The 16,617-nt window shown below is 48.3% G+C and overlaps 5 protein-coding genes across 5 annotated transcripts; 1 reads left to right on the top strand and 4 right to left on the bottom strand.

The window, feature by feature from the left end:
* Positions 1 to 9: 9 nt before the first annotated feature.
* Positions 10 to 1,813, bottom strand: F5147DRAFT_819613 (uncharacterized protein; the record flags this gene model as incomplete). Its single annotated transcript, XM_041443647.1, has 6 exons — positions 10 to 384; positions 458 to 1,171; positions 1,228 to 1,325; positions 1,373 to 1,512; positions 1,567 to 1,694; positions 1,751 to 1,813. The coding sequence occupies 6 exons, from the start codon at positions 1,811 to 1,813 to the stop codon at positions 10 to 12; spliced, it is 1,518 nt and encodes a 505-aa protein (XP_041287651.1).
* A 904-nt stretch (positions 1,814 to 2,717) lies between these two features.
* Positions 2,718 to 6,076, bottom strand: F5147DRAFT_819611 (CHAT domain-containing protein). The gene is made up of 3 exons (XM_041443646.1): positions 6,015 to 6,076; positions 5,870 to 5,967; positions 2,718 to 5,813 (listed from the first exon to the last, which is right to left on the bottom strand). The coding sequence occupies exons 1-3, from the start codon at positions 6,055 to 6,057 to the stop codon at positions 2,850 to 2,852; spliced, it is 3,105 nt and encodes a 1,034-aa protein (XP_041287650.1). The 5' UTR covers positions 6,058 to 6,076; the 3' UTR covers positions 2,718 to 2,849.
* Positions 6,077 to 9,641: 3,565 nt separating this feature from the next.
* F5147DRAFT_719083 (uncharacterized protein) lies at positions 9,642 to 10,975 on the bottom strand. The gene is made up of 9 exons (XM_041438738.1): positions 10,762 to 10,975; positions 10,595 to 10,709; positions 10,509 to 10,542; positions 10,364 to 10,452; positions 10,279 to 10,309; positions 10,152 to 10,231; positions 10,074 to 10,102; positions 9,934 to 10,025; positions 9,642 to 9,883 (listed from the first exon to the last, which is right to left on the bottom strand). The coding sequence occupies exons 1-9, from the start codon at positions 10,785 to 10,787 to the stop codon at positions 9,807 to 9,809; spliced, it is 573 nt and encodes a 190-aa protein (XP_041287649.1). The 5' UTR covers positions 10,788 to 10,975; the 3' UTR covers positions 9,642 to 9,806.
* Positions 10,976 to 13,024: 2,049 nt separating this feature from the next.
* F5147DRAFT_657041 (GPR1/FUN34/yaaH family-domain-containing protein) lies at positions 13,025 to 14,042 on the top strand (the record flags this gene model as incomplete). The annotated part of the gene is made up of 7 exons (XM_041434198.1): positions 13,025 to 13,144; positions 13,182 to 13,309; positions 13,364 to 13,414; positions 13,465 to 13,551; positions 13,602 to 13,697; positions 13,748 to 13,839; positions 13,891 to 14,042. 7 exons carry the CDS (start codon positions 13,025 to 13,027, stop codon positions 14,040 to 14,042), a joined length of 726 nt encoding a protein of 241 aa, XP_041287648.1.
* A 557-nt stretch (positions 14,043 to 14,599) lies between these two features.
* F5147DRAFT_642204 (uncharacterized protein) lies at positions 14,600 to 16,617 on the bottom strand (the record flags this gene model as incomplete). The annotated part of the gene is made up of 10 exons (XM_041433077.1): positions 14,600 to 14,841; positions 14,894 to 14,985; positions 15,038 to 15,223; positions 15,282 to 15,535; positions 15,588 to 15,608; positions 15,673 to 15,861; positions 15,913 to 16,007; positions 16,128 to 16,152; positions 16,204 to 16,480; positions 16,528 to 16,617. The coding sequence occupies 10 exons, from the start codon at positions 16,615 to 16,617 to the stop codon at positions 14,661 to 14,663; spliced, it is 1,410 nt and encodes a 469-aa protein (XP_041287647.1). The 3' UTR covers positions 14,600 to 14,660.

Raw genomic sequence — 16,617 nt, 5'->3', positions numbered from 1 at the left:
TCGACATCTTCATTCTTCTGAAGTTTGCGTGAAACGAGAGCAGAGCACCGAGCTCAAATTGCGAAGAGTTTTATGGCGCTCTGGATGGTCAAGACGCTTTAACCGAAGGGATTCGCGATATAAATCAATGACCTCGTTAAGATCCTCCCTAACATGGGATTTGCCATATCTGGTGTGGAGCGCGAGGGCAAGGTTGCTGAGCGTGGTGTCACGACGTGGATGCCCAGGTTGGCGCAACGTCAGTGCCTCGCGACGGAGGCTGATAGCTCGGGTGATGTCATCAATGTCGCCGCGTTTGTTGAAACGTTTGACGAGAACGTCCCCCAGGTTGTCCAAAGAGAAATCACGAGATTGGATGCCCAACAGGGCACAGGCGCAACGCTCCTTCGTGCAAAGAGATGGCCTCATCGAGGTCATTAGGTTTGCCTTGATGATTGAAGCGCGACGCGAGTGAGACGGCCAAGTTGTTCAGGTAGATACCGCGGTCAGCTTGTCCCTCGGGGCACAGAGACACGGCTTCACGACCAAGCTGTATGCTCGTGTCAAGATCATCAATGCTGCCGTGCTGATGAAAGCGTGCTTCAACTGCTTGTGCAAGCCTGTCGAGGGCTGTGAGACGGAGTTGATGGCCTAGAGGACAGAGCTCGAGGACGACTTGTCGAAGGTGGATACCCTCATCAGATGCGTCTATTGGGAGATTGCTGCATCCGCCGATCACATAATCGACACCATTCTTCCCTGCTGCAATGATATGAAGGTAGGTGCCCTCTGCACAGAGAGGCAGTAGTTCATGATAGAGTTGGGCCGCCTCCCGGATGTCGGCGGCAGTCCTTTTCTTGTTGTGGCGCCGAGTCAGCGCTTGGGTGAGATGATATAGGGATAATGGATGATCGGGATGGTGCTGCGGACGCAATGCAAGGGCGTCGCGGAAGAGGGAAGTGGTGACATCGATGTCTTCAAGATCATTTCGGATGTAGCCTTGAAGGCAGGCCCACGCAAGGTTGGTGAGAGCCGTTGCATGGTCTGGATGGCCGACCGGACACTGGTCCAGAACCAACTGAAAATGCTCTACAGCGTCGTTCAAGTGAGAGACTGTCTTGCTTGTCGCGTATGCGGCAAATTGTGCGTGGCCCGCATCTGTGTCTCGAGCAATCTCGCAGTCTACGAGGGACTGTAGTTTGCGTTCTGTCAGCAAAAGCTAACAGGACAGATACCAGCGTCACTCACATCAATCAGTGCGTCGTCCTGATCGTCGCAAGCATGCACAATGGCGGCCTTCAGCTTAAGAGAAGGGTGGACACCGAACACGGGTGGGAAGGATATATCTACGAGACGTTAGTGTATGTGCATAAATGAGAAGCGAACCACTCACCAAATGGCTCATCTCCATGATCAAGTAGCTCATCCCACGACATTTGAAGTTCGCCAATGACCTCTCCACCGCCTAGCATTCGACCAAGCTCAAAGGACGCCCTGATCTCCACTGACAACGCAGGTGAAGAGTGTGATGATCTATAACCGATAATCAATTCTCGCATCGCGTCAGAAAGTATTTATGGACTTTACAGAGTGACAGTATTCCCCCAAACTACAGATTTGTCAGATGATAAGACACTGATGGGTGATTTCCAGCGCCTCCTGGAGTCGACATTGATGGATACGTAGATGCCAGCAGGAATGCGGCAGGAGGGGACCTGAAAATTATTTCCCCTGATGACTGTAGATATTGTGTGAGGATGATAACAGATACGAAGGTGGTCCGGAGGGACTCGCCTTCCAGTCTGATATACCGGCTTTCTGAGCTACTAGGCATGATGGTGGATAGAGCAAATTGATGAGGATCGAGGATGGGCTGAGTGGGCTACGGAATTAGTGAGAAGGAAGGACGGGGGCAAAGATATGGGGAATGTGGATAGAATTCAGCTGAGAGGGAGGATACCTCGGCGAAAGTGGCCAGCTAAGGTCAAAGCCGGGGGGGTACAAGTCTCAGAGTTGGACTTGTATCGTACAACTCAGTAGTCAGCACACCAAGGCAAGATGTAGAATCGAGTGTATTTCGTATGGTAATGCAAACAATGTTAAAACCACTGAAGATGGCACGCTAAGAAGAACCGAATAATTCATCCAATTGAGCTGATAACGAAGGGAGGATGATCTTGCCTGGACGAAGGAATGAGAAAAGAATGTCAACTTGAAAAGCGAGGATGCAACCAACTGTGTGCTTATTCGGTGAAGGACAAGGAAGCTGTGACCGCTGCCGCAAATATTCCCCACATATCTATATCAAACCAAGCACTGTGGGACGATATCATTCGCACCAGGTGAAGAGGCCAGGCGGCCACCTTACTGAACAAAGTTAAATTTCTATTCATGTAATTGTTGCTTACGTGACGCACTGTCATCGACATCAATTACAATTACATCATTTCATCATGCATCGGACGCTGCACCGGTCGTGGAATTTCAAAGCAAGGAGCACTTTGGGTGGGTCTTTTTTGTTCGCATTCTGAATCTTGTCTATTGAATTTGTGCGTATGAAATACCCGTGTCACGAAAGAGATGGAGGACCTGGAGCTCGTGATTGATCCCCAGCTTATTGTCAATGTATGCATGGTCTGGGAGGGCGTCAGGTCTCATAAGTTTTTGACTACACCCCGTGTTGTTGGAATTAGTGGACGAAAATAACCTGGTTCTCAAGAACCTTCGAACAATGAATGAATGCTTCCAAGAGTTGACAATAGTACGAGAGGGATGCAAAGCAAGTATCAAAGAAGAGACCAGGTACACCAACGGGACAAAAGATCGACAACTCGTGAATATGTACCAAACGACAGTAATACGACGTAGGACTACACACCAATATGAACAAAAACCATCCTCTGTTCGAGCGGTACTTTCGTCTTCACCGCGTGCGTAGCACAGTTCAGTGCCCAGGCCGCCTTCGTACAGTTCATCACACCACCGTCCTTCAAATCTCCAAACATATACCTGTAAAAAGCTTCGACGACATGTTTTGCAACAGAGTCGTCGACCTCCCACAGCGTGCCAACGACACTTTTGAACCCCGAAAATTGAATACCAGCTGCGAGGTGGATCACTTCGTCGGGCGTCTCCTCATCGCCGACGGCAGTATGACAAGCCGATAAGAACGCGAACTCGGCCTGCGGAAGATGTATTTCCATGATATCGAGCAGCGTCAAATGTTCGTCTCTCATGACAAAATGCGAATCGTAAGGCTGCTTAGGGTCCTGCTTCCCATGACAAGCTAGGTGCACCCAGGTGTTCTGCTGCAAAGCTTCGAGTGCACCTGCTCGTGTGGCTGCGTCGCCAGAAATAGTGGTGCGGTTGGCAGTCGCAGGGACGAGCTTATGGACAAGCTCGAGCTCGCTGTCGACAGCCAAGAGTGCCTTGCCTTTCCCTGCACTCGGTTTACCTTGTCCGATCGCCACAAAGGACGGAGACACACGCTTCTTCATCAACTGTCTAGATCTGATCAGAGCCGAAAGTGTCGGCGTGTAAGAGCAGATGTAGAGATCCTCCAAGCATGGCTCCTTCCCAGAACGATCCGCCTTTGTTTGAAACGGATGAGCTGCATGGAGAGGAATGGACGTGAAAGCTGCAGTCGGACACAGCCAGATTCGAGATCGGCGCTTTAGTTTGAGGACGTGCTCGAGCACGTTGACAATGGGTAGCATGATCTGGTCCCATATTATCCGCGAGAGCACTATTAGATCTGTCCTGCACTCCCCTGGGTTCATCCGAGATGAATCTCGTATTGCCCTGGTGAAGCGATCCTTGAGATTGGTCAGATCTGCAAGGGTGACAGATAGCAAAGGAACATGATGGGGGTCTCCTGACGTCGGGACGATGATGGCGCTGCACGAGTATTCACTCGCAACGAGGATGATGACCGGGCCCTGGCGCGCAGCCGCTTGGAGGTCTTCATATGAAGGTGGAAGCAGGAACCGCGAGAACGCCGGAAGATCGCGTATCTCAGCTACCGCGGCTTCCCATTGCCTTGTAAGTATCCTATACTCTGTTGCTTCCCGATCAGCAGCAGCTCTGTCGGTGATTATTGCAGAACTCTGGGCTGCATTGGAAACGCGTTTGCTCAGCTCTAAATAATTGCGCGCCAGTGTCGGTTTTGCTGACTCGAGTTCTTCGACTGGAGTCCTGAGTCGAGATGCCAGCGACCACTGCTGGCCACGGCCCTGCTCCACAAGTTCAACTGCTCGTGGTAAATTATCACGACGTATAGCACATGAGGCTGCATCTACAGGCAGTGATCTGGCATAATGGAAGGCAGCAGCAGCTTCCCGCCGTGAAGTTGCCGACGATCGTGTTGCCAAATGAGCATCCAGAAGCTCGAAAAATGTCGAGTAGGCCTCCAGTGCGGATCCATCACCATGCTGCTCTGCTGCAACAGCCCACTTATATGCCTGAATGATGCGGTTTGGAAAGCCATGAGTGGGGTGTCGCGATGCGAGTCTGAAGTTCTCCACTGCAAGTGCCAGATCGGCAGGCTTGTGCTGCACACGATAACGAGACATATAGGCTTCCTGTAGCCTGAGATAGGAGTAGTGTCGATCTGGGTGCAGTGAATGCAAAGCCTCCAATGATTGTTGGCAAAGAGTAATGGCCTCCTCGACATCTTCATTCTTCTGAGTTTGTGTGAAACGAGAGCAGAGCACCGAGCTCAGATTGAAAAGAGTTATATGGCGCTCTGGATGGTCAAGCCGTGTTAACCGAAGGGATTCGCGAGACTGGTCGATAGCCTCGTTAAGATCCCTCCTAACATGTGATTTGTCATATCTGGTTTGAAGCGCGAGGGAAAGGTTGTTAAGTGTGGTGTCATGATGTAGATGCCCAGGTGGGCACAACGTTAATGCCTCGCGGTGGAGGTTGATAGCTCGGGTGATGTCATCAATATCACTGCGTGTGTTGAAACGGGCGACGAGGGCGGTCCCTAGGTTATCCAATGAGTAATCACGAAATTTGTGCCCAACGGGGCGCAAGCGCAGCGCTTCTTCGTGCCAAAAGATGGCCTCATCAAGGTCATTAGCTTTGCCTTGATGATCAAAGCGGGACGAGAGCGAAAAGGCCAAGTTGTCCAAGTAGTGATCGCGGTCAGCATGTCCCTCGGGACACAGAGACACCGCTTCACGACCAAGTTGTATGCTCATGTCAAGATCATCGATGCTACCATGCTGATCAAAGCGTGTTTCAACTGCTTGTGCAAGCTCCTCGAGGGATCTGGGACGGAGTTGATGACCCGGAGGACAGAGCTCGAGCACGACTCTTCGAAGGTGGATCCCTTCATCGGATGCGTCTGTTGGAAGGTTGTTACATCCGCCGATCGCATGATCGACACCATTTTTCCCTGCTGCAATGCTACGAAAGTAGGTACCCTCCGGGCAGAGAGGCAGTAGTTCATGATAGAGTTGGGCCGCTTCGCGGATGTCGGCAGCAGTACTTTTCTTGTCGTGGCGCCAAGTCAGCGCTTGGGTAAGATTATATAGAGATAAGAGATGATCGGGATGATGCTCCGGACGCAATGCAAGGGCGTCGCGGAAGAGGGAAGTGGTGAAATCGATGTCTTCAAGATCATTTCGGATGTAGCCTTGAAGGCGGGCCCACGCGAGGTTGGTGAGAGCCATTGCATGGTCTGGATGGCCGACCGGACATCGGTCCAGAACCAATTGAAAATGATCTATAGCATCGCTCAGGTGAGAGACCGTCTTGCGTCTCACGTATTTGGCAAATCGCGCGTGGCCCGCATCTGTGTCTCGAGCAATTTCGCGGTCTGCAAGGGGCTACAGTTGGTAATCTATCAGTAAAAGTCGACGGGACAGAGAATAACGTCACTCACATCAAACAGTACGTCGTCCTGACCGTCGCAAGTATGTACAACTGCGGCCTTCAACTTGACGAAAGGGTGGACACCACGCACGCGTGGGAAGGACAAATCTACGGGACGTTAGTGCATCTGCATAAATGAGAAGCGAATCACTCACCGAATGGCTCATCTCCATGATTGAGTAGCTCATCCCACGACATTTGAAGTGCTCCGATGACCTCTCCACCCCCTAGCATTCGACCAAGCTCAAAGGACGCCCTGATCTCCACTGACAATGCAGGTGAGTGTGATGATCTATAAACAGATAACCAGTTCTCGCATCGCGTCAGAAAGTCAGCATGAACTTTACAGAGTTACAGTATTCCTCCACACTACAGATTTATCAGATGATACGACACTGACGGCCGATTTCCAACGTCTCCGGGAGTCGACATTGACGGATATGTAGATGCCAGCGGGAATGCGCCAGGAGGGGACTTGAAGACTCGTTCCGCTGATGACTGTAGATAGAGCTTAAGTATCATGACACTGATCCGAAGGTAATGTGGAGAAACTTGCCTTCAAGTCTGATATATCGGCGTTTTGAGCGACGAGGCATGATGTTACGAGCAGATTGATGAGGTTCGAAGACGGGCTGAGTGGCGTGGACGGAATCAGTGATAAGGGAGGACAGGTAAGGATATGGGGACTGTGGATAGAGTTGAGCTGAGAGGGAGGTTGAGGGTTCAGGTCATGCTACACGTGTATTTCCATATCGTCAAGGGCTGTCGGCACGATATAGATGCTGATATGATTGCACTAAGCGCTGGGAATGGATATCACCGACCAGGATTAGCGGAAGAACCTGCGTTAAAGTAGAGAATGTCATAATCAGCTGTAGCCAACCACTGAGGGGGGAATGTAAGTCTCAGAGTGATATCATACTACCGTCTCCAGTCAGTACACCAATTGGCAAGATGTAGAATCGAATGTATTTCGCAAGGTAACGCAAATGATTTAAAACCAGTGAAGACGGCACACAAAGAAAAGCCAAATGTATATAGACGACTCGTCTGATTGATCTGACAGCGCTATGGGGGGAGAACGATCTTGCCTGAACCGAGAAATAAGAAAAGAATATTAACTTGAAAAGCGAGGATGCAACCAATTGCAACAGTCACTGTGCTTGTTCGGTGAAGGATCATTGACGGATGTTCAGGAAGTTGTGACCGCTGCCAAATTGACCCACTGCCGAGAGATATCAAACTAAACACTGTGCGATGAAGAGGACATGGTCATTGGTGCTGGTGTGCCTTGAGAGGAACAAGGTCAACTGCAGCTGGGGATGATCGATGATTACGGGTTCAATTTTCTATTTGAACGAATTTTTATTTGGCAACTCCCATGACTGTGTTGCTCATGTGACGCAACTGCCACCGACGTTGCACTCATACCATTTCATGCTCCTGAACGCTACACCTCCTGGAACCCCAAAGTAAAGGGCACTTTTGGTGTGTCTTTTTTTGTTTGAATTCTGAATCTTGTTCCTTAAGGGAGTTTTGGCTTGTCTCTGTTGGTTTTGCGTAACAAAACCGCATTGCTGACCACCTTTGCAGCCTTTGCAGCATTTGTATAGTAGGTGAATGGTATAACTCAGTGATCAAAGTCCAGGAGTAGCAAGCCTCACAGGATGCAAGAACTTTGGTGTGCTACTTTTACAGACTGACCTTGACATTTCCCACTTCTTTGGCATGTAGGCTCTCCCGCTAACACTTTATAGTCGACCGTCTTCCCCAGCACTTTTGTATGTCGATGATCATGCCAAACATACAAATGACATGGAAATACACGTACAACAAGGCCTGGGCCACCCATCTCTTCTCCTACCCCCATATTTTCATACTCCTCACTGCACCTACCACTATGCACATCCTCGATCCTCAGTTTCTTTCATCGCATCAGCATGTCTGATGACTTGAATGTAAGTCACTACATATCACTGTCGTACATGATCCTTACGCTCGACTCGAATCTACACTCATCAGCGCAAAAATCTGGATGGCCCCTCCCGGTACATGCCCGCTGGCATTGGGGTCGACTCGAGAAGACGCTGAGATCAGCAATTAAAGTCCTATCATCCCACAAATATGTCACTAGGGTGGGACGAGACCGTGACCCTGTAATATCCACGGGTACTTTCGGATGCATTGGAGCGGAGTATCCGCGACTGTGTGCCTGCGTATTGCGAGCAAGGCAAGAAGTGGTGAAGAGCACTACACTACCCGGCTGCTACTCCGCCCTTCGCCTGGGGTCCCCTACTCCAGCATCTGTCACGGTGCTTACATCCGTTTCAGTACCAAGGGCCAATATACAAATGAGGAGTTCTGACTAACGTCTTCGTGCTAGACGATCTTGAAGCCCTACAATTGCATGGTCACTCGAGTTCTGAGCGGTGGGCGTTGAAATGTTCATCTGGATGGTAAGTAAGGGGTTACAAGTTAGCCATTCCGTTGACAGAGTCATCACGAGCAGAACCTCCTATGTATCAATAGAACATCGTCTGTACATTCAATTTACATCATATTAAAATGTACTCAAATAAGATTACAGATGACACACAGGTTCGTGGCTAGGCTGGCGTATACTACCACAGACAGGTTGATTGCGAGCCTAGCTGGTATGCATTATTACGGCTAAAACACAACAGACCTGGTTACAGCGAGAGCACAAAAGCAAACGCAAAACTCAAGCCATTGAAATTCATTCATCCACCGTCACACGAAGCCTGCCGAATGTGATTTGGACGTACGAACAAGTGCATCGACATCACATTCAGTATTTTCCCACTCCGCATGCGGCTCGCGCCATGGAACAATCATATTATTGCTGCCCATTTCACCTTGAACCTGAGTTAGATTCGAGTGAAAACTTGGATTACGTCCACTCCGACTCGTCGCGTCGAAGATCTTACCAACCAAGTCGGAAAATATGTATTCGTCAGTGTGCTCGATTTGCCTCTGGTCCAGAAGAGATCGTCCAAGGGTATCATGGTTCTGTGAAACCTGTGGCGAATATGTGCAACGATGATCGGTACCACTATGCAGCCTGAAGGAGGAAAATGCGACCACCAGCTCTTTGACGATGGATTGTACTGCTTCCATGTTGACTCGGATGTGTTCCGTCATGGTCCGCTGCCGAGGTCGACGGTGCGCCGGGTCTCCGTTCATCTGGACTCTTGACTAATTCTTGACTAATGCTCGAAGTCATGTCAGAAAGTAGCACCGAGGAATAACCACCGGGAGTACTCACCAGCAAGTCCTTACCATATATATATTGGCTCTTCACTTGCGCACCGCAACTTTTGAAAAGGAAAAGGAACGCCTACGTAGCGGCGCTTCAATGTGAAAAAATTTCCCAGTCACGTCGGGGCCTGGGCGCACACCTGCGCACATGTACACCTTTGGGAATAGTTGCTTCCTTAGAGCAGAGGCGCAGGTTATGATCCTACTGTGGGTTGGCACTTTGATCAGGCTGCTAAATTGAATCGCAGTACTGTGCAGAAAAATCTCGACTGCAGATTCCAAGTGATCTGGCCCCACTATAGAGCGGAAGTAGTTTAGAAACCGGATAACATTCTAGGAACACTGATTGGTGGTAGATGACGCGCGGATAGGCGCGGACCTTGTTAGTCAGGACAGCTCGCTGTGCCTGAAATGTCTGATTTCGAACAAAGCGCGTCGCGGAAGCTATATCGCACATACTTCCGCTTGATCCATCCTAAGAACAAGAGAGAGGATGATAATGCGTGTGCGCGTGCGCAGTGTCAATACTCGAGTCATTCACTACGATGCTTATCCACTTTGGATTTCAGTAGGCATTCTGAACGCTTCAGCAAAAAGAACAAAAGATCTCTATGTGGGATGGCAGTGCCGATGGTCTAGTTGATATAAACATGCTGGTTACGATCGTGCTATTTCTCGGTGCTTTTGCCTGATTCGATTGCTTCCTGGTGCTGTGAACTGGCATTGACAGCGCTGAGGTACGTGTCTAAAAGGCAATGATCAAGATGAAAGGGCTTTCGATAAACTCAAACTTACTCCAAAACAAGCTGACAACGCTCACGACAACAAAGCGGAGGTGATGCGGTACGATAGCGAAGTTGATGATTTGGGTGGGAATGAAGACGCCCCTAAATCTATTTGAGTGCATGATGCGTAGGCAACAACGCAAATATTACCAGTTACGAATTAAAGTTGGAGCATACGCCTGGGAGACATGTGAGATGGTTACCAGATTCCAGGGGGGATTGACTTACAGTACTAATGCGTTCCTTTGCACCAGAGATACCTTTTCCCTCCATGATACTCATTGTGCCGAAAAAGAATCCGACAACCACTAAGAAGAGTGAGAAAGACGAGTAGATCCACGTGTAGTCAACGAACCAGGAGTCAGGACCGCCTGGTCCAGCCAAACCTGCAAAAAGGCGATCATTCCTCATGAAATCCGAGGAAACAGCACATCCCATACACGATATATCACAGCCTTCGTAGGACTGGCGAACTTGATGCGGTTCAGAAGTTGATACCATTTTGTCAAGGCTGGCCCAAAGAACGCTCCTGATAAAATTAGGCGTGGATTAGGCTAAGACCCGCCCGCACTCGGTTCATCTTACCTCCATAAAAAGTGAGGCGTGCAGTGCGCATGAACTGCGCAGATATGATCAAAACCAGTTCCTTCTGTAGTAACACCAATACTCACATCATGATTCTTGCCCTGGCGCTCGATGACTTGCTGGGCGATCACATCACCTGCGCCAAATAAAACGGCAGCAGTGGCGGACTGTGCCAACACGGGTCTTCGGATGAGAGCGGCGCTGAGATACTTGAGCAAACAAAACTAAGAATGGATGATTTGAAGCCACCGACTTGTATAACCGAAGAACTGAGGCCATTGTTGAAGAAATCGCTTGGGGTAATTGGAGTTCTGGGGAACTCCAACGTACCAAGTTGTAGACTCGGAACCGCGGAAGTTGAATTCAACGTGTGATATTCTTGCTACTTAGGCTTAAATTTCTGTCCGATGTACGTAAATTGACGTCGATGGTGGAATCATTTGGAGAGAGAATTTCGGTAGTTGTATACACACTGCTCGCTGGGGGATGCATCGATGAATATTGAATATTGAATATCGTGACGAGTATATATTGTTACTACTCATATTTTCTGATCTCTCAATGATATTTGAATCATACTAAGTACTCAGCTTCATGAAAACCTACATAATTCACACCGGAAGGACATAATATGAAAAACCTTTCGACCTTAAACATGTCTGTCATTTCACAGCTTGCGTTATCTCTCGCTCCAATCATCAAGCACGTTACCAGCGTCTAGCAGTCTCCAGTATCGTGTGTCAAGATACACGCACAAAAGGCGGTTCCTTCGTTTGCAAAGAATGCAAGTCTAAGATGCGCCAATATTCCTGAACCGAAACTGACATCTGATATTGCCTTGAGAACAAAAAAAACATATTGCTTCCCGTGTTGATTGCAGTATCTGGGCGGACCAAGTATGAGTGTGCGCACACGAGTAATTCCAGCTGTGCGCATGCAATGGCCGACTCGGAACACGAAATCTTCCCGAGACCATTTGCTTGCCACAGGCTTGGTCACTGTTGCTGGAACGCGCACCACCCTGACATTCGTCCGCCGAGTGATGCTCTATTCATACTTGCAGTCCATTGAGTAGTGAATGGCGGACAAAGGAGAACTATGTTTGTGTTCACAAGCACATGTATTCTGCATCCCAATTAGCATAGGTTCGGGAACTTCGCACGTACCCGACTTGTATCCATTGTCCGCATACTGCCGCCGTTGCAAATTTAACCAGCCGCGATCTGGTACTTCAATTGTCCACTCTTGCCATCCAAATTTTAATCTGATAAGGAAGTAACCATCAACCACGTGCGACGGACTTGAAGGTCAGGTGAATGTATGAAGAGCTGATCAAATTCAGTGTATGGTATATTGGATGGTCCAACGCACTGGCCAGCCATGTGGCGATAAGACTCAGATACGCAAATGTGCGACATGAGTGGTGTGGACTGGTAAGTTTGCGTAGTCATGTAATGTCGAGCAAAATTCCATACCTTTGGTCTTCTGATACCTCTTGCTACCTGCTAAGCGGAAAACTTGTATGTTCAGTGTTCACTGTGGGTGTGTGAATCACCCCCAGAAAACCAAGATAAGACATCAAACTTAAAATACTCACCAGCAGCTTAGTCAAGTTTGGAGGAACGAACTTCTTCTAGGCTTCCACCGAATGGACGAGAAAACAGCATACTTCATGACTCGAAAGATCAAGGGTAGACGACAGCCTCAAAATCTCCATTATGAATGATAGTTATGGTTGCGGACTATGTGCAATTCCAGATGCAACCGTGACCTCAAAAAGTCAGGATCAAGGCAACTCGTTATCGCCTGGGACTCGGATGATGCAAATTGGAGGTCGTGGGGGATGCTCCGGACCCAGTTGAACTTGGGCAAGTCCGACTCGATGCGGCAAATACCGGCGATTTCTTTACCATTGCCAACACCATCAAGACACTGATCTTAACAAACACAGAAACGCAGTACCCGCAGTGACGCAATCATGATAGAGTCCTGATACTGCAGGCTGTTCATTTCATATAGATCACCGAGTCGCGACTCACCCTTACAAGGTAAACCGATAGCCTGAGAAGCCGTTCCTTTCATCAAAATGACTAACACGATCCGACCTGGACAGATACTCTTGGCATAGCCTGCACAAGCTGCAACAACCAAAATCATATTCCGCGATTGTGTTTTCCAGTTTAGACTTGGTCGGAGCCCTGTCCGAGATAATCGGGAGTAGTTGATAGCGAGTGAGAAGTGAACAGTATGTACATCTTTTGAATCAGTTCCTGGAAGCTAGGGTCACCCGTCTTCGAATTCTATAGTAACAGAGTTTACTCCCTCACTCAGATTAGACCTTAATCACGCTATTCACTGCAACAGAGTGCATGCGTACAATTGACACCGCGTTCCATACGTGAGCGGAGATATGTCAGCCCTACTAGTAGTATAAAGGATAGTAGATGTGCACAACTGACCTTATTCCCGCTCTCTGAAGGATCATAGCACCACAAGTCGACACCGATCATCTAGTCATGTCTAATATTGAAAAAGAGAACCCAAGGGACAACTACTACGTCCAAACCGTCAACATGGACGCCCCAGCACCCCCTGCACCACAAATGCAGCCATTCCAGAGGACGTATGGTAACCCTGTATGTCTTCCATGTTTTACTGCTACTTTGTCAACAGCATGTAATTGGCTTTCAGGCACCCTTGGGCATGATGGCCTACGGTACCGTCTTCCTGTGCTCGTCAATATTGACGCTCGCCTCCAAGAGCGTTGGTCAACCTAACTTGGTCTTGGTTTTCGCAACCTTGTCAGTTTTTGTTACTCGCAAATGATGATCTGATTCTAACCAAGTCATATCCAGCTACGGCGGCATCTCACAAACGCTTGTGGGCATGTGGGAGATGTTCCTTGGGTATGGTTCTGACCTTTGTATGGAGAGCTACCACTGAGATTTTTCCACAGTAACACGTTCAGTGCAACAGTTTTTACTACCTACGGAGGTTTCAATTTATCTTTTGGTGCTCTCTACCTGCCTCAAATCGGCCTTGCGTATGTCGTTTGCAAGCATTGATGCATGTTTTCCCTCACATAGCTTTCAGGGCTGCATACACCGTTGACGGGGTTGTTGGGCAGGAGTTCTACAACGCCATCGGGATCTACCTCGCCATCTGGGACTTGATTACGTTCCTCTTCTTGTGAGTCCGAGGAAGTATGCTTTGCAGACACATCCTTAATAATCTTACAGCCTTGGCGCAATCCGCACAACCGCCCCCATCGTTGTAACGCTCGGATTCACCATTTGCGCGCTGACTTGTCTTTCCATAAATGCTTTCACCGGTGCGTTTTAACCCTTCTAGCATTATGTTTTATCTGACGTCCGATACGTAGGAAACCCACACTTTGCAACTGCAGGTGGTGCCCTTGGCATCATCGCTTCCTTCGGTGCATACTACGGCGCCCTCTCGCTCTTCTGGACCCAACAAACAACTTTCTCGTTCATTCGCCTCCCTCCCCTCATTACAGCCCCTTCCAATGTTTAAGTACTCTGCTATTAGTCTTCAGCCGATCGCTCTTTCTTTTCTTTAGTTTTCATTCTCAACTGCGTTTTCGGTCTTGATGACCGTTAGCGCGTTTGTATTAGATTCTACTTTTGGTGGGATGAGGTTCAGTGGTGGTGTGGAGTAAAATACAACTATGTACCACAGTGCCAGCTTCGGTTCTGGTTTGATTATAATAAATACAGTTAGTCGTGGCTCGAAGTCTTACATGGGGCCTCAACGACGGCGCTTGGAAGGGCACAGAACATATCATATCTGCGCTAGTGTATGCTCATACACATTCGAAAATACCGTACCTGGATTGGATTGCTCGACTTCAAAAGCGACTGAGAATCTTCAGTGGATAACTTAAGAATGGAGGAAATATGAATCGCCAGGACGAGGACAGTAGATAGTCGTGTGCGGCTGGATCGCCCACCTCGTAATTATAGAACCTGAAGCAAGAGGCTCATGAGAGAGTTCTCGAGGCACTGTCTAATAAGTGCCGAGTCCCTGTACTAAGGTGCCGCGGAAGACCTCTAAATATACCTTGAAGTCTTGCTCAATTATACAGTAAATGTACGTATGTAATCTACAAGTCATCAAGTATGCTGAGCCTAGCTATTCGGATGAAGTTAGTCGTTCACGAAGCCAACTGAAGACACGGTAATCTCTCGCAGCCCAAATCGGCCACAAGGTGAGCAGAATGACGACCAACAAACCACATCCAACTATTACTAGAAGTGTGACGGAGGTGGGTTGAAACGCCAGGAAGGAAAATCCGATCACGAAGTAAACCATCCTGGTTCGAGGTTACTCTGAGTATCGGAAGGCATAGTGGAACGAAGACTTACCCCCACATAAGCAGTGCGTACGGCAGACTGTGTAAAATAGCGAGCGCTTTGTCACCAAATATTGAATTTGTCATTCTGGTGAGAAATACGACCTGCACAAGGGTTGTCAGTACAAGTACAGTCAATGTTAGAAGCAACTCATACAGCGTTATTGGCAGAGACATTGCCATATTTGCGGTTTTGTCCGGCGAGTGAAATGGACACAACTAAGGATCCAACTACACAGAACGTTGACAGATAAGCTGTGATGATGGCAACAGAGTGCGATGTTTGGGCGTTCACGCTGGGCACCGAGAGAAAACTGAGGTCCACAGTAAGCATTACCGTTGACTGTGAACGGGTCAGTTTAGAACAGCAGATATAGCAAGTAAGGTAAATGGCATCGCACATATATTGTGATAGAAATCCATTCCCTGCTGAGCTTGTCGTTGAAATCTTTCCATCGGGGTGAACTGGTACTTTTGTCCACCCAGACTCTTTGCAGTTCTGTCATCTGGGCATGGGGAGCGCCGAAACACAGAAGCTCCATGATCCAGGACAATACAGACTTCAATATGTGCTCATCATCCGTGAGATATATTGACTGGTCAGCTTCTAAACGTGCACAAGATTGACCGCAGAAGTTGAAAAATTTGGCTCGGGCTATTCCTGAATGATAAGTATGCAAAAATATTGATGCAGCAATTAACCATACCGAAGTATTGCATAAAACGTGCTAAGATCAAAGCAGAATATGTGAGGCGAGAAAAATACGCAATTCTCAAGTGTCAAAGACATACCAATGACACATATGGAGTGGGGGCTACATGCTTCTGAAGTGGTTTCTGGTAGGCGTGTAATCTGAGTGACTCGGAGCTTAGCCGTATTTGTGTGCATCTGCGCACCTTGGAGGTGGTTAATCAATTCCAGTATTTTTGACAGCTCTTCCCCTCCGAAAGGTGACAAAGACTTCTCAGATGTGATGACATCTAGGCGGAAATATGAGTAGTTCAAACAAATCAAAATCGGAGCGATTTGACCTGCACCAGCATGCACAATGATTTCTCTGAGTTCCATAAGAAGTCCGTTTTGTGATTCTGCCTCTCTGTTGTTAGGATAGAGCTCGCAGTGCACCCTGTTTCAACAGAATCGCTAGCTTGAACCACAATACTAATACAGTACGAGTATTCAATCAGTATATTGTCTCGAGATCATCATGAAAGGCTACTTACACAATAACAACTTGAACGATTACCAGTACTGAAATTGGATGACATAACCTGTAATGGGAAGTCAATTCTGTGCCATCCTGACATTGGGCAGATACTCACGGATATGGCTGTGATCCCTGACCCCTCTGACCCCATCAAAAAGATCTTCGGTGCCTAATTCATGAAGCCAGAAGAGGGTGCGCTCGGCACGGTCAGTGAAATAATAGCTGCAAACCCGTTCTTTGGTATCTGGATCCACGCCGAGCTGCAGCGTCAGTTCTATACTACTTGTCAAATCAACACCACTGCTCCTAGCAAGAGCGAGTAGATCGTCTGCACAGTCGTTTAAGTCGTTGAGGAATGCTTGCACTTGAACGTTTGTATCGGTGAAGACCCTCTAATGAAATCGTTGGAGTGTTGTGAATCACGACAGGAAGAACTGACCTTTCCTGGATGATAGAAATACAGGGTACCCTCCGGGTGGACATGCGCTTCCCAACCAGTACTGCTAGGCAACTGGCGTCTTGATTGCAT

Source organism: Suillus discolor (assembly GCF_016758755.1).
Source record: "Suillus discolor strain FC423 chromosome Unknown F5147scaffold_77, whole genome shotgun sequence".
Lineage (NCBI taxonomy): Eukaryota > Fungi > Basidiomycota > Agaricomycetes > Boletales > Suillaceae > Suillus > Suillus discolor.
The sequence above is the reverse complement of the archived record's forward strand: the minus strand, read 5'-3'. Positions and strand labels throughout refer to the sequence as shown.

Coding starts and splice junctions, on each gene's coding strand:
- F5147DRAFT_819611 (XM_041443646.1), bottom strand. CDS start 6,057: ATGTCGTGGGATGAGCTACTCAATCATGGAGATGAGCCATTCG. Junction 5,968..6,014: donor TCATGGAGATGAGCCATTCG/GTGAGTGATTCG, acceptor AACGTCCCGTAG/ATTTGTCCTTCCCACGCGTG. Junction 5,814..5,869: donor AGGACGACGTACTGTTTGAT/GTGAGTGACGTT, acceptor TACCAACTGTAG/CCCCTTGCAGACCGCGAAAT.
- F5147DRAFT_719083 (XM_041438738.1), bottom strand. CDS start 10,787: ATGGCCTCAGTTCTTCGGTTATACAA. Junction 10,453..10,508: donor ACGCCTCACTTTTTATGGAG/GTAAGATGAACC, acceptor TAATTTTATCAG/GAGCGTTCTTTGGGCCAGCC. Junction 10,026..10,073: donor CCAACTTTAATTCGTAACTG/GTAATATTTGCG, acceptor AAATAGATTTAG/GGGCGTCTTCATTCCCACCC.